Genomic DNA, 24183 nt, shown 5'->3' on the forward strand with positions numbered 1-24183 from the left:
TATGCATGGAAACCCCTTGAGCACATGACCCAGATTCCCTGGGCCTACCCTTCAAGGCTCCGAGTCAGGGGGCTTGGGACAGGGCCCAGGCGTCTGCATTTTACAGCAGCCTCCCAGGAACGCTGAGGGGCCTCCAGCACCAGCACCAGGTGCGTCTGCTGTGTCCCGCCTCGTGCGGCCATCCTCGGGGCAGGGGTCACTTCTGCAGTGCCCTGAAACCCGCCGCACGGCTATGAGAGTAGGGAACTAGAATTTTCTGTTTCTTTCCCGGAGCACTTTCCAAGTATCGATGCTGCATTGCTGGAGACTCGGTTGCCACGGGTGACCGCTGTCATCACGAAAGGCCATCCAGTGCCAGGGCGGGGTCAGGGGGCCCACGGCTGTCGGCATTGTTCAGGGACCCAGCTAACGGCCTGCTGCTGTGAGAGCTGGGTTATTGGCGCGTCTCTGAGATTACTGGACTGGTTTTGATTCCCTCATTTTACATACGGGGAAACCGAAGCTTTCAAAGGCAAGGGACTCCCCAGGTCCCAGCCCTGAGGCAGAGCCCGGCCTGTGCTCAGACAAACTGCCCCCTCTCCTCTGCTCCATCCAGCTGCACCCCCTTTATTCTTGCCTCATCAGATCCTTCCAGGAGTCTTCATGGTCCAAATTCTCCCGTGTTTGGGTGCCCCGGAAGGGCCGGCTTCCCACATTCTGGGTGTTTCTCCATCAGCACAGAGCGTCTGCGGTACGCAGGCTCTGGACCAGCAAAGCCCACATCACAGGAGCGATTGTCCAAAGCCCGGCTCTGTGGCCACAGCGAAGTGGGGAAAGGCCCCCAACCCCCCGTTGCTTGTCGAATGGCTCTCTCTCCCTGGGGCGGAGTAAAGCCACCTTACCCCCGGGGGCGTGTTTCTTAAATATAATTTGGCAGGGCTGCAAAGACCTCTCTTATCACTCTCTGGCTCTCTCTTTCACACAGACACACAGACACAGACAGACGCAGACACACACACACACACCCCTAGGGGTTTCTGTGATCATCCCTGGCCCAAATCACAGTAGTTCCGGAGGGAAGGGGCAGTGACCCAGGGCAACGCCCGCCTCACCCCACTGCACCCTCACCGCCTCCCAAGCCATGCGGACAGGAAGGGCGGGGGACTCGAACTGGGTGTGGCGGCCGGAATGAGCCTTGTCCCCTGCGTGCCCAGGGCCCCGGGCCAAGGGATCCAGGCAGGCAAACACCCGGTAGGACCTGCGCTCACCCTGGACAGGTGACTGGATGCCTGGCTCTCAGCCTTTTGCATTTTAGCCCAGATCGGCTGTTGGCCAACTGTGGCCTTACCGATAAGAAAGGAAACTTTAAAAAAACAACAATCACTCGATAGGCCAAGAAAGCTAGGAACAGTTGTCTTCCCTGGAGCCCCTCCCCGACCCCAAACACCTAAAGGGTCGCGCTTGTTAACCCAAAGCAACGCTGCCTCCGTGGGTCACCAGCACTGGGCTGCGGCACCTGCGGGTGGGAGGCGCTGCCCGCTGAGTCCGCCGCGTCCACCCTGGCCCCGCTATGATCTGTGTCCCCCAGGTGCCCATGTTAAATCCTGCCCCCAGAAGGGGATGGTGTGAGGAGGCAGGCAGGTCCTTGGGGAGGCGATCGGACCATGAGAGTGGGGACCCCCATGAATGGGATCAGGGTCTTTATAAAGAAGCCCCCGGAGAGCTCCCTGACACCTTCCTCCAGACAAGGACAGAGTGAGAAGACGCTGTCCATGAACCAGGGAGACGGACCACAGCAGACGCTGACTCTGCTGGCACCTCGATCTTGGACTCGCAGCGACCAGACCCGTGAGAGATACCTGTCAGCTGTTTCTAAGCCTCCCCGTCCCTGGAGCTTTGTCAGAGCGGCTGAGCTAAGGCAGACCCTGTCTCGTACCATCCCTTTCCTACCTTCCCGGGCAGACTTCTCAGCATCGCATCCACCACCCGCAGGGTCTCAGCAGTCCCCTGCTGTCACCTCTTGCAGCCCGGCGCCCACCCAGAACTCTGGAAATCGCTCTAAGTTGGCCCGGGGACCCCCGGTTCAGTCTGCCGGCCGCTGCGCAGTCCTCAGCCTCCCACACCTGCAGCTCCTCGATTCTGTCCATACACACTTGACCCTTGAAACGCTTGCTTTCCTTCCACTGAGTCTCCTGTTCCCCCTCCAGGCCCCCAGGAGACCCACCCGGGAAGTTTCTGGTTCTGTGCCCCCCATTTCCACCCCCTGGATTCTCGGCCCGTTGGCATCTTGCCTCTTCTGGCTCTGGACCACCAACCGTCCACCCACCCTCTGCCTAAGCTCTGGCTCTGAGGCAGCCTTGGGACCAGGAAGCTTGTCTGCTCCATCCCCTGGGGCAGGCACCCAGGCACATCCGAGAGGGACGAGACAGCCCAGGGGGAACATCCAGGGGCCTCAGCACCTTCCAAGGGTCTCAGGAGAGATGGCAGAGAAGACAGTTCTTTGGGCCCCTCAGCACAGCCCTGATGATGCCACCAGAAGCCACGGTCTGCCTTCCGCCTGTCTATCCTCTCTTCTCTGTTCTCCCTTTGCCTCCATCGGCTCCAGGGTCAGGCCTCCTTGCTTCCCCAACAGGGGGTCCTGGGAGCCCATGACATAGGGAACAGGGGGCGGTGAGAAGCTGCAGTTCGGGAAGTTTGATGGGAAGGTAGGAAAGAGATCCTCTGAGACCTGGAGGGAGCCGGGTCAGAGAAGAGCCTCAAAGATGGAGAATCCTGTAGGTAACGGCAGGTTCCACCAAGGTGGGAAGAGGAAGGAAGGGAGCAGAGAAGCATCACTGAGAAAGTCAAAAGAAAACTGGGTGGCAAAAGAGGTGCATGGGGGGGTGTTGGGGGGCTTTACACACGGGAATATGTACAGCTCGCAGCTCTCCCTCTCTCCCTGCCTCCCTCCCTCTCTCTCTCCTGAAATGAAAGATTAGGAAAAGGTGACAATGCCAAATACTCTTTTTCCACCATGCTTCATTTTAGGTACTTTCCAGAAGGAAGTAGATACTAATATTCTGTTTGATTGCAGACTTGATGTATATTTTCAGCTCTAGGACCATGCGTTTCTGTTCAGGGACCATTTACGAATCCACGTTTAGGTGCATCCTGGCGTGGGCTCACGACCTGCTTTCCGAGGGCGGCCCGCCAGGTGCGTGGGGTTTGCAGTCAGACCTGAACTCGGTGTGAACTCTGCGTCTGGCTTTTCCAGCAGGTGACCCTGGTCACCGTCACCTCTTCCCGGTCTCAGTTTCTTGCTGAACTACACTAGAATAATTATTGTCCTATCACCAGAAACACCTAGAATGAACTTGCCCCATCCCTGATCCCTTTTTGTATTTTTCCACTGAGTGTAGCAAAATGCTTCGTTTCCACGGGTGACTGGTGTGGTTTATGAGCCACTAGTCCCTGGAAACCAGAGCAAAGTGCAGCTCTCCAAACGCCTGGTGGTTTCCTTGTTGCCAAATCTATTGCATTTTTTATTTATTTATTTATTTTTTACAGCTTCTCTTCAAATGGCTTTCGACGGTTATTTAGTGTTGCATGAACTTCCCTGGGGTGTCCCCTCTTTCCTTCACCAAGCCTTCTTCCCCTCTCATTATTTATCATCCCCAGCCGCTCGAAGCCGCCAACTTGCCTACATTTCCTGGTGCCGCAAAAGCGCCCTTAACACACAGCAGCTTTCCTTCCAGAACTGTCACCTACTGTTCATTTCCCCGTTGTCCCTTTCCCTTCCCCAAAATTCTGCCCTAGAGTGGATCCCCTGAGAACATTAATCACATGTGGGTGTTGTGACCTGTGGTGTATTAGTCTGAAAAAAATAGGCAAACAGATTTTTACGGTGGGATGTCTTGTGCCATCTTTCACACAATTGTCACTGCTTCTTTTAAATTACGTCTCCCGAAGGCTGTGTCTAAAAGGAGCTGGCAGAATTCAATGCTTGTCGTTGGGAGTCCTCTCAAAGGAATGGAACTTCAGATAAGATGTTATTTATTCATGTCTCTGCGTAACAAAGTGATCACCATAATCCAATCAAGAAGAATCAAGAAAACGCCGACTTTAGACTGACTTTTCTATTTAATGCATGGAGACATTTGGGGAGAAAAGAGAAAATGAATAAACTCTGATGTCTGGCTGAGCCCATCCCCTTCCTGATAAAACCCATCAGTGTTTAGAATAAGGACAAAAGCCCTAATGAAGCGTCTCCACCCTCCAGCCTGCAACCTAAACTCCCTGGCTCCTCCCCTCCCCCCCTCCGCTCGCTGTGCACTCCCTCCCGCCTAGGGGATCCTGCACGCGCCACCTGGACACTCTTCCCTCCTCTTGGCCTCGTTGACGCCCCCTGAATCGACCTCAGCTCTGGCCTCAGAGCCCTCGTTCCTTGGTGACGCTTTCCCTGTGACTTCCCGATGGGCTCAGACCGCCAAGGTTCGTGCCTTCATAGCACCCACCGCCCCCAGGTGGCCTGTGGGCCGCGGTGACGTCTCTCTACACCTGCTTCGGCCCAGGTGGGCATATCCTGAACAAAGGACTCACCGTCCCAAGTACTGTGTTCCGTCGATCACAGCCGGTTTACACAATAACTGATGGGGGTGGGATGGGCCCCACCGCCATCCCATTGTATGGATGAGGAGGTTGAGGCTTAGGGATAGTAAATATGCTGCTGTCCAAAGGCCAATGGTTGGTGAGTGATAGAGTCCAGATGCTGGTGACTTTTTATCACTGAGCTAAAGATTCCCCAATTTCTTCTTAAATTAGGTCTGGCTTTGGCTGAGATATCCACACAATTGTCCTAGAATTGACTTCCCTCAGAGTCCTTGGACCTTGATTTGTAATCCAAAGGGCAGATTGCAGACCTCCAGGAGAAGATGCAGGAGGTAATCAATAAGACTCTTTCCCAAGGACTTTGGCTAAGGACCTGCCCTTTGCTTGGCTTCTGGAATCCATGGCATGGTGAGCTGTGTGGAGAGGCTTAGAGAAAAGCCAGAGCTTGTCGCGTTGGGAGCAGGGGTGAGGCTGCGTGAGGGTGAGGGGATTCAGGCGGGAGCCTTTGACCAGCCACCGAGAGAGGAGAGGGGGTTTTAGCTACCGAGAGAGGAGAGGGGGTTTGAAGCAGTTTTTCCTGCGCGCTATATAATTCATCCTGCGTACAGAGAATTCATAAAGTATTAAACAGCTTTTTCCTTTTTCCTTTTTACTTTTCATCAGTCATCCGGCTGGTGTTTTCTGCATACCACATCTTACGAAGATGAGCTTTCCAATTTGGAGTCTTCACATTATCCTAAAGCGGCTGGATGCCACACAAGGATTAAGCTGTAGTGTGTTTTATGAGACCTTGGTCACTGCAGCAGAGAAACTGGATGGGGAAAGTAGAGTCCAGGTCGGGTTAGGGAAGAGACAAATAGTTTATCAGATAGAGAACAGACTCGGGGTTGCCAAGGGGGGAAGGGAAGAGGGCAGGGAAGGAATGGAGGTTTGGGATTAGCAGAGCCAACCTGTTGTATACAGGATGGATAAACAACAAGGTCCTCCTGTAGAGCGGTGGAAACGATATTCAGTATCCTGTGACAAACCTTAATGGAAAAGAATGTGAAAAAGAATGTATATATGTGTCTACCTGAGTCACTTTGCTGTACAGAAGAAATTAACACAACATTGTAAATCAACTTTCTGCAATACATTTTTTTAAAAGTTCATCGGGATAGTCTGGGGAAGAAGACTTCCCCAGACTTGGAGACTTGGATCAGGGCTGGGGAGGGAGGAATGGAGAAGAGGAGAGGGATCGGGGGGTCTGGAGGGAGAAGCATGAGGGTTTGAAAGTTGATTCGTCGCAGGAGTGAGAGACAAAGAAGTCGAGGACGGCACTGAGGTTTCACCTGGAGCAGGTGGTGCTTCATTCACTACAACGACAAGAAAGGGGACACGGAGCCCCAATCAGGATACGGGGTATCCGCCGTGATGCCTGGGGACAGACTGGGGCCTCAGGAGAGATGCTGGCCTGGGCAGCAGATTCGGACTTTTCAGCAGACACAGGAACCCCCAATCACCAGGCAGAACTCCACTGCCCTCGTGGGGTTCCTGGTGACCACCTAGGACAAGGGTGGTGGGACGTCTCCTCTGCATTCAACTCACACAAAGCAAACCAAGGTTGCCTGTAAAAGAGGGAGAGAAGGGCTTCCCTGGTGGCGCAGTGGTTGAGAGTCCGCCTGCCGATGCAGGGGATGCGGGTTCGTGCCCCGGTCCGGGAGGATCCCACGTGCCGCGGAGTGGCTGGGCCCGTGAGCCGTGGCCGCTGCGCCTGCGCGTCCGGAGCCCGTGCTCCGCAACGGGAGAGGCCACAACAGTGAGAGGCCCACGTACCGCAAAAAAAAAAGAGGGAGAGAAACTGAGACCAGAACCGTCTAAGCAGCACAGGTGCATGTGCCACCCGAGTTCCCCTTGCAGGAGAGGAGCATGCAGCCTAGAACCCTGCCATCCCCCCAAGTCATCTAACTTTACTGATGAAAATGGTAAAAGTACTCTTTGCAATCTCCTTTCCTTTAGAGAAAATGTCTACCGTCTATACGTTTTAATAGCTGATGCTCCTGTAGTACTCAAAACTTTAAAAATCTGTTCACGCCTCACTGTAAAGAGTCACTAATTCTTTTTTCTCAAAAACGTGCTGAGACACGTCTGCTCTCCCGAGGCCCCTTGGAGCGGTGGCTGGAGCAGGCAGGGACTCCGTGCCCCAAGTTCACTGCTGCCGTCTAGTCCAGGAATGAGGCCGGGCACGTGGTTTGCAGAATCGATGGACAGAGGCCAAAGTCACGTCCGTTGCACCTGTTCACGGATGGTCCCTCCAGGGGCAGCTACAGCGGAAGCGGAAGCAGTCAGGGTTGGGGGCTACAGGGACGGGTCTGGAGTGACAGCCAGCCCGCTCTGCTTTGTCCTGAGGAAACGACTGCAGTTACAATGCCGGGTCATGACTTCCCCCGTCGGGACGATTCACCCTCACAAAAACCCGACAAACTCGGCGTTGAATTCCGGGGCGGCCAGGTCAGTGGCTTTTGACTTTCCTTCCTTGTGTCGGAGGTGGCGCTGCCCCGTCTCTGACCACCTGGGAAATCCATTCCAACAACTCAGGACCCTGTGGGTTTGCCCCCGAGGGAGCCGGGGCCTCTGGGTTCCCCTTCAGTAGACCTGCAAGCCGTCTGGGCTTTGGGAACAGATGCCAGCCTTCGAGGAAGGTACTCGATTGAGGCCAGGAGCCCAGCCACCCGCGAGGGGTGTGGAAGGCATGAGCAGCAGCCGTGAGAAGGATGGAGAGGAGTGGCCCCTGGACAGGCGGGAGAGAAGGCCGGGGAGGAGGCTGCCCTCGGTTTCTTTACCCAACAGCTCTCCTGTCTCCCTGCCGCGTCCCGAATGGCCTCCCGCCCGGTGAGTCCGCCAGGCGCAACCAGCCACAACACTTGTGGGGAGGACAGAGCGACGGGGCCGGTGGTGCGAGCGCGCTCCGCCTCTTGGAGGGGTCGGGGGGGCCGCGGGCCCAACGGCACCACCGCCGGGCCGGCTTCCTCCGCGGCCTGCGAGCGGGGTTCGGCCCGGGCCCTTCTGAGAAGGTGGTTGTCGAGTGATTCCGCGCGCGTGCGTTTTAGATCAAAGCCAGACCTCACGTGTCACTCTAAGAGGAGCCACCCAGGCCTCCTGAGGTCGAAGGGCGGAGCTTGTCCCACGCCCAGCAGGGCTGTGCACCCGCTCGGGGGCCAAGGAGCGCCCCATGTCCCACCCGCAGAGTCGCTGCCCTCGGGAAGCTAGACTCCCACGTCTGGAATCATCAGGGAACGATTCTGGGCAGGATGGACGGGAGGGGGGCGGGCAGCCCCCAAAGAGGGCGACCGAAGCGGCCGCAGCAGCGCCTGGCCCGCGGGAAGAATACCCTCCCTTTCTCTCTCTCTTCCTTTCTCTCCGTATGTCTCTCCCTGTCTCTCGCCCATCTCTCCGTCTCTGTCTCTCCCCCCGCAGTTACGAGGGTGACCAGAGGACGCTCCACTCGAGAGCCGGCACACGTCACCAAACCACCGAGACAAAGAGCTGCGCCGGGCAGGTTGCTGGAGGGCCCGCGTGCACCCCCCGGGCAAGGGAGAGGGCTGCGGGGTGCCGTCCCGGGACCTCCCCGGCCTGGCACTGCGGGCACGTGCCCGGCTCCCCTCGGCGGGCCACACAGCTCGGCCTCTGCTTAGCGCTGACTCATCTTGTTCCGGGGGCACGGACGTCCACAGCATCGGAAGACAAAATCAGAGCCGTAGAAGGGCGTGAAGACAGCAGGACAGGGCGGAGGGCAGGGCTGCCGTCGGACCCCAGCGCCCACACCCCGCGAAGGCCGCCTCTGCCTGTGACAGACCCGGGGACCCGACCCAGTGTCCACCCCGGGACAACCGATTCTTCAGCCGGAAGCAGCATTTCCGCGCAACCTCAAGCGCCTCCGTATCGGAGCTGTTTCCCCAGCACCCGCCACCGCCTCGTATCTGGCGGGGAGGGGGTCCCTTATTTCCAGGGAGTGGGGCCAGGCTTGGAGTTCGAACCCAGTCCCTCAGAGGGGGTGGAGGAGCCAGAAGCCAGAGAGCCCCGGGAGATGCAGGCTCTGGGCCGGCACCTTTTAAGCGGGGCAGGCGGGGACTGGCGCCTGGGCCCAGGGGTGCTCCCCGCGGGCCGACCTGGGCCGGAGATGGGGGGGCCCTGGACCACCGCCGGGAGACGCTGCCAAGTCACCAGCGGCCTCTCCGAGCCCCCGCCCCGCGGGGGACCAAAAGCTGAGTCCGAGCTGATCGGATGCAGACACGGAAGAACGGCGCCGTCCTTTCCTCCAGGGCGCTTCTCACGTTCTGGGTTCTGTTTGCTCGGCTTAGCGACATCCTGGGTCGCCTGCTGCCCCCAGAGTCTGAGTTCAGGGCCTGGCCTCCCTCCCTCCGGTCAGCGACCCTGGGACAAAGAGCCCGCGTCCCGGGCCCGTCCGAGTGGCGACCTCCGCACAGGCGTGCCAAGCACATGATCCCCGTCTCCCGGTCCCGCGGGGCTGAAGCGTGGGAGCTGGTGGGCCGTGTCCCGCGCGCCTGAGCGCTCGGCGGCTGAGGGGCCGCGCTCCCCACAGGAGCCGGAATTACAGGGGTGTCCAGCGGGAGGACCCACAAAGGCACACAGGGGCAGCTGCCAGACACCGGCAGACGTAGACCCCCGTCCTGGGTGGGGGCCTGGCTGGGCGCAGGGCCTGTCTGGGGGCACGTGTGCGGGTGTGGCCCTGGGGACTCGGGGGGCTGCCAGGATGAGTGCGAGCCCCGGCCTCCTCCAGGGTGCAGGGAGGTTGTGACCCAGCCCCCCGTGGCCGGTGTGAGCTCCCGACACGGAGCCAGCACACGTCATCAGGGCTGTGTCAATATTTGCCATTTTTGGTTGTACGTTTTCAACAACCTGGGATTCAGGTTTACGCCTCAGGGGTAAAAGTGGGTCAGGGAAGTTGGATGCAGAATGATGTCACCGTGAGAGGTGTGGTTTCCCCCCTGACCGCGGTCAAAGCCAGAGCACCTGGCCTGAAAACAGGGCAGAACAGGGTTAAGCAGTGTGGTACCTGGGACTGTGGGATGGAGACCCTGGGGGGCCGCGACCAGCCCCGGGACCCTCTTCCCCATCCAGGCAAAAGCTCCCATGCTGAAGACGCCCCATCTCTTCCTTCGGCCTCAAGGAGCTCCATGCTCTCCTGTATCTCTTGGTTCCCTGGAATTCTCCAGTTGGCCCAGACAGAATTTCATTTTGCCAAAATACATCAGCATCTGACATGGTCAGTTCTTTAAGGCTAAAATTCTCTGAACACTCCCTGAAGAGTGCGGGAGTTTAGCAGTAAGATCCTATAATTTTTGCAAAGCCCAAAGAAAACAGTCCGGCGGTGCATGCCAGCCCTTCCCCACACGGAATTTACTTCTTAAAGCACAGACCTCACCACCGGGCAGAGATTCCGGTTTCCTCACTTACCCACTGGGGCAGGCACCATTTGCTGCCAACCCAATATCCATTTCCCCACATCCTAACCAACAGGACCCCAATTATGCCCAGACAGGTAACATGCCCATCTAAAGGTACTCGCCTCTTCAGACTCCCTTGAAGCTGAGGATGGCCACGTGACAGTTCTGGTGAATAAGACATAGACAGAAATCTGCTGGGGCTTCTGAAGAAGTTTTCCTTCCCTGAAACGGGGACCACCCTTCCTTCTCCCATTCTTTCCTCCTCCTTGAACCGTAGATGCAATGCCTGGAGCTGCAGCAGCCATCTTGCAATCATGAAGCAATGATCTGGGAATGAAAGCCAACCTTAAGGGTGGTAGAGCAGAGAGACAGAAAGAGCCAGTGTCCCTGATGGCATTGTTGGGCCACTGCACAAATGCGGGGCCTACCACGTGACTTCTTCTCATGTGAGACAAAAGCATTATTAAACCTGGGTTATTTGTGGGGAGAGTGTTATTTCCAGGTGAACGCTCTTAGAATGTACCTGAGTTTATATGGGAGGCTTGGTAATGTGATCAGAATTGACCTGGGTTGAAGTCAGGAGGGCATTCTGGCCAGTCACAGGTGTATTGTTGCTGGTAAAGACACAGCAGGCGACCACAGACAGGCTTCCTGGATAAAGGTCCACTACTGAGGCCACGTGGCCGCATTCTGCCTGTCCCCAGAGCCCTACACGGTGACTGTATGCCCTGGGGTGGTCTTGGAGTCCTGTGGGATCTGCTAATGAGTCGAGCAACACAGAGGCAGAAACTCCGCTCCTCTGGACCTCAGTTTTTGCTGGTTGATTGGTTTTCTTTTGTGTTTACTATACATTAGGGGCCTTCCTGATCCATCCTTCTCTGCGCCTGACTGAGGCTGGCAAGATGGCCAGTAGATGGAGGGGGAAGGGGCAGAGAGAGATTTCACTGGAAAACATTTTCTGACTCTGGTAACATAACCACGTATTGTCAGAGGTGGGGGTGGGGAGGTGTTGCCACACAAAACAGAACTGTTTTTGTCAGAGAAGTGTTTTGGTTTTCTTCCTGTTTGACAGGAAGGCACACCAAGAAGTATCACGGCTGTTGGCATGAACTCAGCATCCTGAACCCAAATGTTCACATTCCAGGTGAATTAGTCCTGTGTCCCGTGTCTGCTGGGTCAGTTCAGGTACCAGCCTGCGCGCAGGAAAGAATGCCCTGCCCGGTATCCAGAGGGCTCGGGGCCCCTGAGGGAGGTCGCGTGACGCCTCTGCCCCTACTTGCTCAGTGAGAATCCTGAGAAATCAGAGTGATCCCACGGCCCTTGCTCTGCAAACACCCAGCTGCAGCCACGGCCAGACCCACCCGGCTGCATTCCAAGAACTGACCGCACAGCAGGACGCAGGTCGCAGGTCGTGTGGTGGAGGGGCCCCCGCTGCATCCTTCAGGAAGGGCTGCTCCTGGCGTCCTGGAGGGCTGGCTGCCCAGAGAAATCCAAGCCGCGTCAGCTCTGTAAGGCAGGGCTCTGGGGCTTCAGGGCGAGCAGCAGATACCTTTGCTGGATCCCGGGCTCTGTCCTTCCCGCCCCCCCAACCCTGGCATCCCGAATTCAGCAATGGGGGGCATGCCTAGCCACCCCTCATACATGTCATCAATAGGATTCGTGTTTCTATTACTCCCGCAGAAAAACCTGACGGCTCTCAGGACACTTGGGGGCCGGAGATGAAGGAGAGAGGCTGGGCCTTACTCCTCTCCAACAGCAGAAACTACACTGACCCTCCCACCCCGATCCCAGGGAGCCCAGGGAAGCCAGGGCCAGCTTGTTAAGTTTGTACCTCGGGCTCCAGCCGTGGAGCTTGCACACAGCAGGCGCTCAACACGTGTCCCACCAGGATACTCCTCTTTTATTTGAAATAAGGGTATGGGTATGCATTTGGCCTTGAAGAAAAGGCTCTTTTTTTGCTCTTGAAACTCAAAAAGAGATCTATAAGGCTATAATAATTTAGGCATCTTCATTTAGCTTGAGATAATTTCACATCACAAGGTTGTTTTGTTTGTTTGTTTTCTTTTGTTTTTTTCTGTACGCAGGCCTCGCCTCTCACGGTTGTGGCCTCTCCCTTTGCGGAGCACAGGCTCCGGACGCACAGGCTCAGCAGCCATGGCTCACGGGCCCAGCCGCTCCGCGGCACGTGGGATCTTCCCGGACCGGGGCACGAACCCGCATCTCCTGCATCGGCAGGCGGACTCTCAACCGCTGCGCCACCAGGGAAGTCCCTAAACTTACCTTTTTTTTGCGGTACCACTGCGCCACCAGGGAAGCCCCTAAACTTACCTTTTTTTTGCGGTACGCGGGCCTCTCACCGTTGTGGCCTCTCCCGTTGCGGAGCACAGGCTCCGGACGCGCAGGCTCAGCGGCCACGGCTCACGGGCCCAGCCGCTCTGCGGCACGTGGGATCCTCCCGGACCGGGGCACGAACCCGTGTCCCCTGCATCGGCAGGCGGACTCTCAACCACTGCGCCACCAGGGAAGCCCTCACAAGGTGTTTGATGTTCACAGTGGGCCCATCTGGGGCAAAGTACTAAAGAACACACACACACACACACACGCACACACACACACACATCCTAGACAGGCCATATTTTCTCAAGATGGCATCCATATAAGATGCTCCATTGTTTTATGTACGTCTAAGCAAAAAGAGCGGCTTCCAAATAAACTATGATATGTCATCATTTGGAAGATGTCTCCCCATTTCAGAGATGTTAAAATGTGGCCGTGAGTCAAGGAAGTATAGTTATTTATCTTGACTTAATGTGTGCCATCGTATATACACCTGAAATAAATTTAGAAACTGAGACAGTAATTACGAACTATGAGGTTTGGTATAGGTGACACACACCGTAGGAATTCAGAGGGGACAAGTGCCAGCTGGTGCTGAGTCAGACCGAGGAAGGATTTGAAAAGAAGGTGACGTTATTTGGGCCCTGAAGAGTGAAGCTCTAGCTGCAAGGAGAGGCCAGGAAGCGACATCATGGAAAATCCTCGGAGCAAAGGCATAGGGAGAGGGTCAGGGTGGGGTGGGCAAAGGCAGGGGCAGCGGGTGCGGGGGAGCCAGTCACACTGACAGCAGCTCAGGTGTGCTGGCGAGGGCGGCCACTCACCTGAGCATGGAGCTCTGCACACGCTATCGCATCTCACCCATCACGCCCCACAGGTGAGGCGGTTTCCCCGGGAGCACACGTCGTGCCCTCAGGAAGGACTCCCAGGAGAGCCTGGTAAGGGGCTGGGAGAACCAGCTCAGGGACCAGAAGAAGGTCCAGCCCCAGCCTGATCTCACAGGGGCACCGAGCATACGACACGTCTCAGAGAAAGAAGCTGGGTGCGCCCCTGCCAGCCTGGCCTGGGAGCCCGGGTGGATGCAAATCCCCGGGCACTGCAGACTCACTGAGATGTGTGGCAAAGTGGCTCCTTCAGGCAGCCCTCCAAGGAGACCTGCGGATGACGGCTGTTCCAAGCAAACCCACAAGGAAGCCAGGAGGTTCGCAGGTGTGGGGAATGGGGTTGGAGAGCACCTGGGCTCAGCTCCAGTGGGGTCAGCCCAGCAGGCGTCATTCCCCTTGTGCAGGTGAAGACGGCTGAGGTCTCTAAGGTGACACTACTGGGAGCTAGAAACACGCTCTCTGACTCTGAATAAAGCACTTAACCTTTCCATGAGCAATTTTTTCCCACTTTTGTGTGTGTGTGTGTGTGTGTGTGTATGTGCGCGCTACCGCCAACTGCTGAGCAAAGGATTTGATTGCAAGGTAAAGAAACTTGAATTAAAATGGGGAAAACAGGACCATCAGTGAGCTGTGGAATTTTTCAACTATCTTTTTTTCCCCTTTGTTCTACATTAAAATAGAAAGATATAGATAGATGATAGATGGATAGATACATAGAAGATAAACAGATAGATAGTAGAGTGATAAAATAATACCATAAGGAAAGTACAAGACAAGAAACAAGTTGGAAAAAATATTTACAACTTGTACCACAGAAAATGTGCTATATCACTAATATAAGAGCTGCCAAAAATCAGGGAAGAAAAAGACCAACACATCAGTATTTTATTTTATTTTATTTTATTTATTTATTTTTTTTGCCGTACGCGGGCCTCTCACTGTTGTGGCCTCTCCCGTTGCGGAGCACAGGCTCCGGACGCGCAGGCGCAGCGGCCACGGCTCACGGGCCCAGCCGCTCCGCGGCACGTGGGATCCTCCCGGACCGGGGCACGAACCCGTGTCCCCCGCATCGGCAGGCGGACTCTCAACCACTGCGCCACCAGGGAAGCCCAACACATCAGTATTTTAAATGAGCTGGAGACACGAACAGCAGCTCACAGAGAACAAAATGCAAATGGGCTTGAAAAAGGTGCTCAAACTCATATAAAGAGAAAGGTCATATTTTAAAAACCACAAAAGATACTATTTCCTAACTATCGGAATGATGAAAGGTCAAAAGCTTGATGACATATGCAGTTGGAAAAACTGTATAAAATAGGCATTCTCACACACTACTTGTGGGAGTGCAAAATGGAACTACCCAATACAGAGGGCAATTTGACAGGATCTACCAACATTTCATGTTGATCTAGTGATAAACAATAAATAATGAAATGCTAGAAATGTATCCCAAAGATACACTGGCAAAATTAGTAAATGATATCTATTCATTGCGGTGTTACTCAGAATAGCAAAATACAGGAGGAAAAACAATACTCCATCAATAACCTCTGTGACTTTCATATATGGAGTGCTATGCAGCTGTAAATGGGAGTAAGGGAGGTCTTGAAACCCTGCTATCGAGCGCTCTCCAGGATGTATCGGTAAAAGGGAGAAATCAAAGTGCAGACCAGGGTGTATAACATGCTACCTTTTTGTAAGAAAGGAGAATAAACAAACACAGATTTTTGGTTACATTTTTTTTAATGGAAAAATAAATCAAAGCTCAATAAACCATTACCCATAGGGGGAATTTTAAAAAATAGGTGGAAGGGACTGGGATGAAAGCCAGACCTCTGTGAAGGCATCTTGCAGGGAGATATTGAAGGTGGTTCTTAGAACACAGATTCCCCCAGGGAACGTGATAGACAGCCAATCAGCTTAGCGGCAGCAGCCGTGCCGGAACCGTCTGGAGCCGACCTGTACCAAGTTGCAAGAGGCAAGTATTAAATATTCAGGAATTTTGCAGGCTGGTTGTTAAACTACTGGTAACTCTGTACCGGACATGATCAAGGTGTGACTGGCGGAGGACTGGCTCAGATCCAGGAGCTGGGAGAGGGACCAAACTTTCTACTGGGGCGATTGCCCTCCCCTTCCTGATCAACCAGCTGAGATTTCTGTTATTTGGGGGGCTGGGGGGATTTTGTTTTGTTTTTACAGGTTTTTGAAGAGTAAGCGAGTGATATGTTGGGAAACTAGCCTTCCAAAGAAAGGTCGTGATTTGCAGTGTTTCCCCATTTCCTCGATGTAACGCTCCCACCCCAGAAAGAAGAGTCTTTCGATCAAAACAAGTGCATGTAGTAATAACGATCCCAGTCCTTCCCCGCCGCTGGCTTTTGCTCATGCAGCAATGCTGGGGAAGGGGGAGGATGGTTGAGCACAGGCTCCACTCCTGAAACATCGTTATGGGCTGTCGACATGAGAAAGAGGGAAGGGAGGCCCTTAGTGGAGTCCTGGCAACATCTAGCTCAGAGCGGGTCCTCTGGCCCCACAAACCAACCATCGGTCATTCCTGTGTCCCTGGAGGTATAATTGGAATGGATGTCCTCGGTGTTTAAAACAACTCCAACATTCATTTCCAGGCTTTGGAAGAAATTATCATGTTAAGAAGGGTGAGCTTCTGAAACTGCTTTCCCCTACCCTCCCCCACCCCAAGTCAGGATACTGATTCAAAATCAGCATTGCAACCTGGGAGCAGTGGCAGAAATTAGTGCTACTTTAAAGGCTGAAGGATGTGGGAGCAGTGCCCGTAATATCTCCATTCGCCAGCCGAGACCCTGCAAAAACCAGTCGGATACTGGGAAATGACAGTGGAGCCTGCAAGCTCGACCAGGGAGTAGCCCCAGTTGCAGCTGCTGTGACAGATGTGTTATGTTTGCTGGAGCAGCTTAACCGAGCATTCAACTTATGGATTTCATAAAATTAAAATACATTGGATAAATTGGATTTCATTAAAATTTTAAAAGTCTGTGGGACTTCCCTGGCGGTCCAGTGGTTAGGACTCCACGCTTCCAATGCAGGGGGTGTGGGTTCGAGCCCTGTTCAGTGAACTGAGATCTCACCTGCCGCGGGGCACAGCCAAAAAATATCGGGCTGGCCAAAGAGTTCGTACGGGTTTTGCTATACCATCTTACAGAAAAACCTGAACAAACTTTTTGGCCAACCCAATAAATAAATAAATTTTTTAAATAGTACTAATAAAAAGTCTATGAATCAAAGGACACTATCAAGAGAGTGAAAAGACAGCCCATAGAATGAGGGGAAATATTTGCAAATCATAATTCTGATAAGGACCTAGTAACCAGAATATATTAAAAACTCCTATAACTCGACAACAGAAAGACAAACAGTCCGATTTAAAATAGGCAAAGCACTTTGACGTTTCTCGAAAGAGGATATACCAACAAGCACAAGAATGGAAGCCCAGTATCACTGGTCATTAGGGAAATGCAAAACAAAACCACCAGGAGGGGCTTCCCTGATGGCGCAGCGGTTGAGAGTCCACCTGACGATGCAGGGGACGCGGGTTCGTGCCCCGGTCCGGGAAGATCCCACGTGCCGCGGAGCGGCTGGGCCCGTGAGCCGTGGCCGCTGAGCCTGCGCGTCCGGAGCCTGTGCTCCGCAACGGGAGAGGCCACAACAGTGAGAGGCCCGCGTACCGCAAAACAAAACAAAAACAAAAACCACAAGGAGATGCCACTTCATGTCCACTAGGGTAGCTATAATTTAAAACAAACGAATAACAAACAAACAAACAGAAAAGAAATATCAATGAGCGTGTGGAGAAATTGGAATCCTTGTACATTACCAGTAGACATGTAAAATGGTACAGCTGCTGTGGAAAATTGTCTAGCGGTTCCTCAAAAGTTTAACACAGCATTACCATGTAGCCATCAAATCTACTTCTGTTTTATTTGTAAAGACTTTAAAATTTTATACTGCAAGTATTTTCTGGTGGTTCAATATCTTCACTTTGTATACCAAAACGGTTCCTTTTGGGTTCTGATTGAAATTACGTCAGCGATGAATCCATCCAGGGAGAGTGGAGATTCTACAGCCTCAAGTCTCTTGCCCACAGCTCTCTCGGGTCCCAGCGGACCCAGGGGGTGTGTTCTTCGGTAAAGTTTACTATTTTTTTCACAACTTAATTTCCCAACAGTCGTCTTCGGCGCTTTATAGTTTGGGCTGCAGTAGTGCTGGGTGTCTTTCCCTGTCGTGCTCTCACACTGGCACAGCTGGCAGGAGGGAGGGGCTGCCAGTGGCTGGGAGTTTATCTCAGGCCCAGCCCGTACCTGGAGGTGACTTAAGAACCGTGGCAGTCACTCAGCAGAAACTTGCGTCATATACTCCTGACACGTTTTCTGGAGCCAAAGAACCGATGGGAAAACAGATTCTTACAACATACTCACAAGATTAATGAGGAAAAGCTGATTGTAGAAAACGCAGCAGCCCTAATGAGGGCCTCGTGCAACCAGCTCCAAACATCAACAAGGAAGGGCAGGCGTGCGAGCCTGCTGCTGGGGCCGCACGCACACCCTGGGGTGGGAGCTATGAAAGCGGACATCCCCAGCACCTCACACACACACACACACACACACACACACACACACACACACACTCCTCACATACATGCTCACCCTCCTCCAGCCCCCCCGGTCCCCACCACGGCCACGTCCACCCTGTCCGCCTGCTCCAGCATCCTGAGCTACGGCAGCGGCTCTGCCTGCCCGGTTCCTGCACCGGCCCCTGCTGGCAGGTGGACGACTGCCCAGAGAGCTGCTGCGAGCCCCCTGCCGCGCCCCCAGCTGCTGCGCCTCAGCCCCTGCCTGACCCTCGTCTGCGCCCAGTGAGCTGCGTGTCCAGCCACTGCCGCCAACCAGCCTGCAGCAGCCCTGCTCGGCCTCGTGCTGCCCGCAGTCCAGCTGCCAGCCCTCCTGCCGCACCTGCTCCCCTGCCAGCAGGCCTGCTGCGTGCCTGTCTGCTGCGAGCCTGCGTGCTGCACGCCTGTCTGCTGCACGCCTGTCAGCTGAGAGCCTGTCTGCTGCACACCTGTCTGCTGCGAGCCTGTCTGCTGTGAGCCTGTCTGTGGCGAGCCTGTCTGCTGCACACCTGTCTGCTGCGAGCCTGAGTGCTGCATGCCTGTCTGCTGCACGCCTGTCTGCTGTGAGCCTGTCTGCTGCGTGCCTGCGTGCTGCACGCCTGTCTGCTGCACGCCTGTCTGCTGCGAGCCTGTCTGCTGCACGCCTGTCTGCTGAGAGCCTGTCTGCTGCACGCCTGTCTGCTGCACGCCTGTCTGCTGAGAGCCTGTCTGCTGCACGCCTGTCTGCTGCACGCCTGTCTGCTGAGAGCCTGTCTGCTGCAAGCCTGTCTGCTGAGAGCCTGTCTGCTGCGAGCCTGTCTGCTGCACACCTGTCTGCTGCAAGCCTGTCTGCTGCACACCTGTCTGCTGCGAGCCTGTCTGCTGCGAGCCTGTCTGCTGCAAACCTGTCTGCTGCGAGCCTGTCTGCTGCACACCTGTCTGCTGCACGCCTGTCTGCTGAGATCCTGTCTGCTGCGAGCCCGTGTGCTGTGAGGCCGCCCCCTGCTCAGCCCCCTCGTGCCGCCAGCCCAGCCCCTGCCCCCCGTCCTGCCGCAGACCCTCCTCCTCCGTGTCCCTGCTCTCTGCCGGCCCGTGTGCTGTGCCCACCCCTCCTTCCAGCCCAGCTGCTGCCGCCTGGCCTCCTCCGTGTCCCCGCCTCGGGCACGTCCTGCTGCTGACCGGCTGGATCATCTGCCCCCCACAAACTGCTGTCTCTCGGGAGCCCCTGCCCCTCTGCTGGCACCGGGACCTCCCCTCTCTCTCACTTGACACTCAGTGGCTGCCCAGAGGGGATTTGAACCTGCCGTCCATCCCACAGACCCCTCGACCCGGATGGGCTGCGGGCCCCGGGCGCCTCCTCTGCAGGGTTGGCAGCTTGAATTCCATGTGACAAAGGTCAGCTGCTATCATCAATAAAACACTGTGTCCTCCTCAAAGACATAGTCTCGAATCCGCGTTCAAGCAGCTGAGAGACCACAGGACCTGAAAGCGGGTGCCATCTGCACGCTCTGTGTCCCCTCCTACCCCAGGGCCCACCGTCCCCAAAGCCGGCAAGGGAGGCGGGCGTGGCAGCTGAAGTCTCGGACCCTGAGCGGGCCCTGGGCTCCTCCCACGCCCACCCCCTGCCTGTGCAGGTTAAAGGTACGTGGGGAGCGGCCGAAACCCTGTTGGGTCGGGATCTGAGAGTCCAGGACTCGCACCGTCGGAGGGAGGTGCCCACCCAGAGGAGGCCTGCCTGCATGCTGGTCTGCGTACGAGTTCCTGTGCGCCCCGAGGGCAAAGCAGGGTCGGTTCAGACATCACTCGTTCTACCCAAGATTTCAAGGCCTGAGTGAGGAGGCACAGAGCAAAAAAAGACACCTGTGAACAAAGCCTCAGGACAGTAGGAGAGGATGAGCCTGCGGTCTCAGTGGACCACTAGCACTAGAGTCGAGTGGGCCGCAGTCAGACTCATGATGTCAGCATCCGGCACCCTACTATCCCCCGGTCACGAACAGGCTGATGAGGTCCATGGGAGCAGAACAGCAGAGACCAGGCAGGAGGGACCAGGAATCGAAGGCACCTCCCAGGGGGCTCTGCGCCCACCCCTGCTCAGCTCCATCCAGGGAAGAGGGGACAGAGCAAAACCCGAAGAGGATCTTTAAACAGGAAATGGCTAGATTGCAAACCTGCCTCAGCTCTTAAATCTCTTGCCCGAGTTTATTCAAGACCTGTATGTACCCTTTACCTGTTCATTCAAGTTTTAAGAAAATATAACCATCTCCATGTGGACAATGGACAAAGGCCTCGATGGACTCTGCACAGCACAAAGAGTGAAAAAGACACGGGGAAGGTTCCACTTCTCCCCAACCCAAGAAAAGTGAAGTACGGGGACGTTGACACACGTGGAAACCAGAACCTCCGACCCACAGGGACACCAAATAGTCCCTCGGAAGGACGAGCAGGGCATCTTCGGGGTTCCTGACGGGACAGCAGCGTCGCCATGGACGACACGAGCGGGCACACGTGGCCACATGGGCACCAAGTGACACCGAGCAGAAAACAGGCCGACTGCCGGCTCTGTGGGCGTCCACGCCGGCTCCGTGGGCGTCCACGCCGGCTCCGTGGGCGTCCACGCCGGTCAGGCCACAGCGCAGACTCGGAAGGAGAGAATCGGTCAGAGACAGCCAGGTCTCTACTTTGGAGAGCTTGTGTAGAGCATGTTTGTAACGAAACGACAACTCTAAGTCCTCTGAGAGCCTCCAGATCTCAGGCGAGCTCCTCCGTCACCGTGACACACGGCCTATCATCCATGTGACTAAGACACGGACAGTCACCACCCTCAGAGCCGTCCCATGAAACAAGAGCAACCCGTGAAGCCTTTCTCCCCTGCCTGGTGGACAGCGCAGGTGACACCCTGGGGGTGTCCGGGAGGGTGTCGGAAAGGCCAGGAGGTGACATAAAATGGCCTGGCTTGGATACAGGTGAAACTAAACAGGCCTGACAGGGAGGTTTGGTTTGAAAGCAAGGATGGTGAGAAAGTGCCGGAGTAGTGGGTGCTCTAAGATTTCCTTCTGCACTTCACACCCTCGTGATCCTGTGGCATCACAGTGATGGAAGTTTCTAGATATGTGCCTTCCAACAGGAAGGATGCCCTGATGGCACTCCTTGGACTATTTCTTGGTTCCCAAAGAGCTCCCTGCTGGCACCCTGCTGTGGCAACAGCTTCCTTCTCTTGGGGATGGTGCCTTCTCTGGGCGTCCCCTCAACCCCCTCCCCAGGATGGCCCCAGTGCCTTTGCTCCTGAGGGGCCCGCGTTCACACCACAGGGGCTGAGCCGGCACTTTCCAGGCCATCCCACACGCAGGCCTGCCCCTTCCTCCCATAATCGCCGTGATTCCGGACATGAGTGGGGCCTTTGTACAGAGTGAGCTCATCAAGTGTCAAGTGAGGCGGGATTCTCAAATTGGACTCTCCTGGTTCCTGAGGAACCAAGAGGTCAGATGCCACAGGACAAGGGGAACGGCGGCGCGGCCACGCGGGTGCACGGAGGAGGGGCCGGACTCGTCTTGCTGCTTTGAGCTGCCCCCCTGGTGGGCTGAATTGTGTCCCCGCCCCCCCGCAAAGATATGTTGAAGTCCTAACTCCCAATACCTCTGAATGTGACCTTGGTTGGAAACGATGTCCTTACAGATGTGATCAAGTTAAAATGAGGCCAGCGGGGTGCGCCCTAATCCACAGACATGTGGCGGTGTCTTTATTAAAAAAAAAAAGAAGGAAAGAAAGGAAACTCTGGACACAGAGGCACAAGGAGGTGGAAGATGCAGTGAAGGTGAAGGCAGAGGTCGGGGTGATGCCTGTACGAGCCGAGGAACCCCAGAGACGCCAGCAAACAAACGCCAGGAGCTGGAGGAGGGGATGGACTCTCCCTCGCCGCCCTGGGAAGGGACCAGCCCTGCCCACACCCTGATCTCCAGTTCTGGCCTCCACCCCGGGAGACCACACGTGTGTGCTGTTTAAGGCAGTACCCTGGCAGCGGCCAGGCAGCCCAGCTTTGCAAAAGCTCCCCGGGCATCACAGCCCGCAGGCACCCGGCCCGCGCTGGCCCTGCAGCCATGGTGCGCAAGAGGAAGGCCAGCGCCCCTGAGGCAGTGGTGAAGCAGGAGCCCGAGAGGAGATGGGCGAGGTCGTCAGCTAAAACGCCTCCTGCAAAAGTGGAAACGAAGGCAGAAAAGGCGGCAGGAAAGAACCTACCTTCAGACCAAAAAAGTGCAAACAAAAGGGAAAAGGGGAGCCAAGGGAAAACAGGCTGAAGTGGCTCGCCCAGAGACTAAAGAAGACTTACCTGCAGAAAACGGAGAAATTAAAAACGAGGACAGCCTGCCCTCTGATGAAGGAGGAGAGAAAGAAGCCAAGTCTGGTTAATATCACACACACCCAGTCCTCTCAGTGGCCCCTGTCTCCCTTCTTGTACAATCCAGAGGAATATTTTTATCAACTATTTTGTAAATGCAAGTTTTTTAGTAGCTCTAGAAACTTTTTTTTTTTTTTTTTTGCTGTACGCGGGGCTCTCGCCACTGTGGCCTCTCCCGTTGCGGAGCACAGGCTCCGGACGCGCAGGCCCGGCGGCCACGGCTCACGGGCCCAGCCGCTCCGCGGCACGTGGGATCTTCCCGGACCGGGGCACGAACCCGCGTCTCCTGCATCGGCAGGCGGACTCCCAACCACTGCTCCACCAGGGAAGCCCTAGAAACATTTTTTAAAAGGAGGGAATCCTACCTCATCCCACTTTTTTTAAGTGTAAATGTTTTTTTTTTTTTTTTAGTTTCCCAAGGAGAATTTTATGGACGGCACTAGTTTATTTCCCTTCCAAAAAAACCAATTGAAGCTAACTGAAGTAAACGGTCTCAAATTTTTATTGGCTTCATAATAAAACAAAATATGAAGCCGAGAACTGGATCACTTGGCCCTTTCTCCTCTTATCTCTTCCCAGTTCAGAATGCCTGCATCTCTCAAGAGCCAGCGTTCTCTTAGATCTGCAGTTGGGCTCAACGCATTCAAGCCTCAGCACAATCTTCTCTGTAGTTTTAGCCTTTTTCCGGAAAATCGGCTTAGTCTGCCCACCGTAGCCACTCTGCTGTCCCTGGGCGTACAGAGAATCCCTGCCCTTGCGCTGTGTCCCTTTGCGGGGCTGGGGCTTTGCCACTTACGGAAAGTCGGGTGGGTTTTCGGAACGTTCACCATGTTTGCGAGAGCACGGTTGGCACGTGGAGGAAGGTATCTGTCTTTTTTAAGAGGTGAAATCACTGGCTGTTTAATTTTGGGTGCAAGGAGAAAATAGTGGGATACTGAATATGGGAGGCTTTGATTGTCTTGGTGTCAGCTTAACACTCCACAGATGCGGGGGAGCTTTTCTATCCTATAATACAACGCATACCACATGGCAGTTTGCAGTCAGTTGTGCATTTAATGTCTTGAACAGTTTAAATTGCTTCTCTTCCCACGTTGTTTCCGGTAGAATTGTTTCCTAAAGCAAACCACTCACCCCTTGACCTTGGCTCTCCTGGGCAGAATCTCGTGCACTCTGGAACATCTTTGGTCGTGGTAGTCCGGTTCTTCTAGTAACTTTGTTAGTGTGCTGTGAACGACTGACAATTTGAGTATGTAGCGTATGTGATATTAAATTGTGAAATAGTGGGGCTTACGATGTAACAGCATATCAGTATTGGAAGGTATTGGTACTTGATATCCCGTCAAGGAAAATTGCCTCCAAATTTTAAGCTGGAAAGTCACTGGAATAACTGTTCAGAAAAGAATCACAACTACATGACTTTGTAGAGTTTTGGTACATGCGTTAAGAATTGTCTACAAATTGAAATGTCTGTGTACTGATCCTCAAAACAACCAGCAAAATCTAAATTGTGAGAGAAAAAAACAATTAAAAAGACAGTACCCAGTCTGTGTACTTTGCAGCCCTGGACGTTACCCCAGCCCCTCCCCAACTCCAGCCCCCTAGGGAGGGTGGAGAAGCCAGGAGGGGGTCTGTGTGTCAGGGGTCCAGGCCCGTGGCTGCCGAGGTCAAGAGCCATCCCTGGAGAAAGCTGTGCCATGTCCCCCGCCCTCCTGAGGAGGAGGGACTGGGGCAGCTATGGCCTCTGCAGGCAAAGGAGGGGCTCCCAGGGAGTCACCAGGAGTGTGACAGAGTCCCCTGCAGGGAGGCCCACCCCTGCCCGGTGCCAAGGTGCCCGGAATCTGCGCTGGATGCTCAGGGGCAGGGTGGCCTGAGTGTCCCCCCACGTGGGAGAGAGGACAGGGCCGACTCAGGCCAGGGGAGAGAGCCCGGAGCGGGACAGAC

General features: G+C 55.1%; 1 protein-coding gene and 1 pseudogene across 1 annotated transcript; one reads left to right on the forward strand and one right to left on the reverse strand.

The window, feature by feature from the left end:
• The first annotated feature begins 1643 nt into the window (after positions 1-1643).
• Positions 1644-20545, forward strand: LOC131756927 (keratin-associated protein 10-8-like). Its single transcript, XM_059063982.1, is given in 8 exon segments — positions 1644-1827; positions 17918-17980; positions 17983-18166; positions 18219-18246; positions 18649-18927; positions 18930-19010; positions 19379-19490; positions 20388-20545. Coding segments are annotated over 8 exon segments (1089 nt in total).
• A 601-nt stretch (positions 20546-21146) lies between these two features.
• Positions 21147-23072, reverse strand: LOC131756928 (large ribosomal subunit protein eL42-like; annotated as a pseudogene).
• Between the last annotated feature and the right edge of the window lie 1111 nt (positions 23073-24183).

Source organism: Kogia breviceps, chromosome 5 (genome assembly GCF_026419965.1).
Source record: "Kogia breviceps isolate mKogBre1 chromosome 5, mKogBre1 haplotype 1, whole genome shotgun sequence".
NCBI classification, from domain to species: Eukaryota; Metazoa; Chordata; class Mammalia; order Artiodactyla; family Physeteridae; genus Kogia; species Kogia breviceps.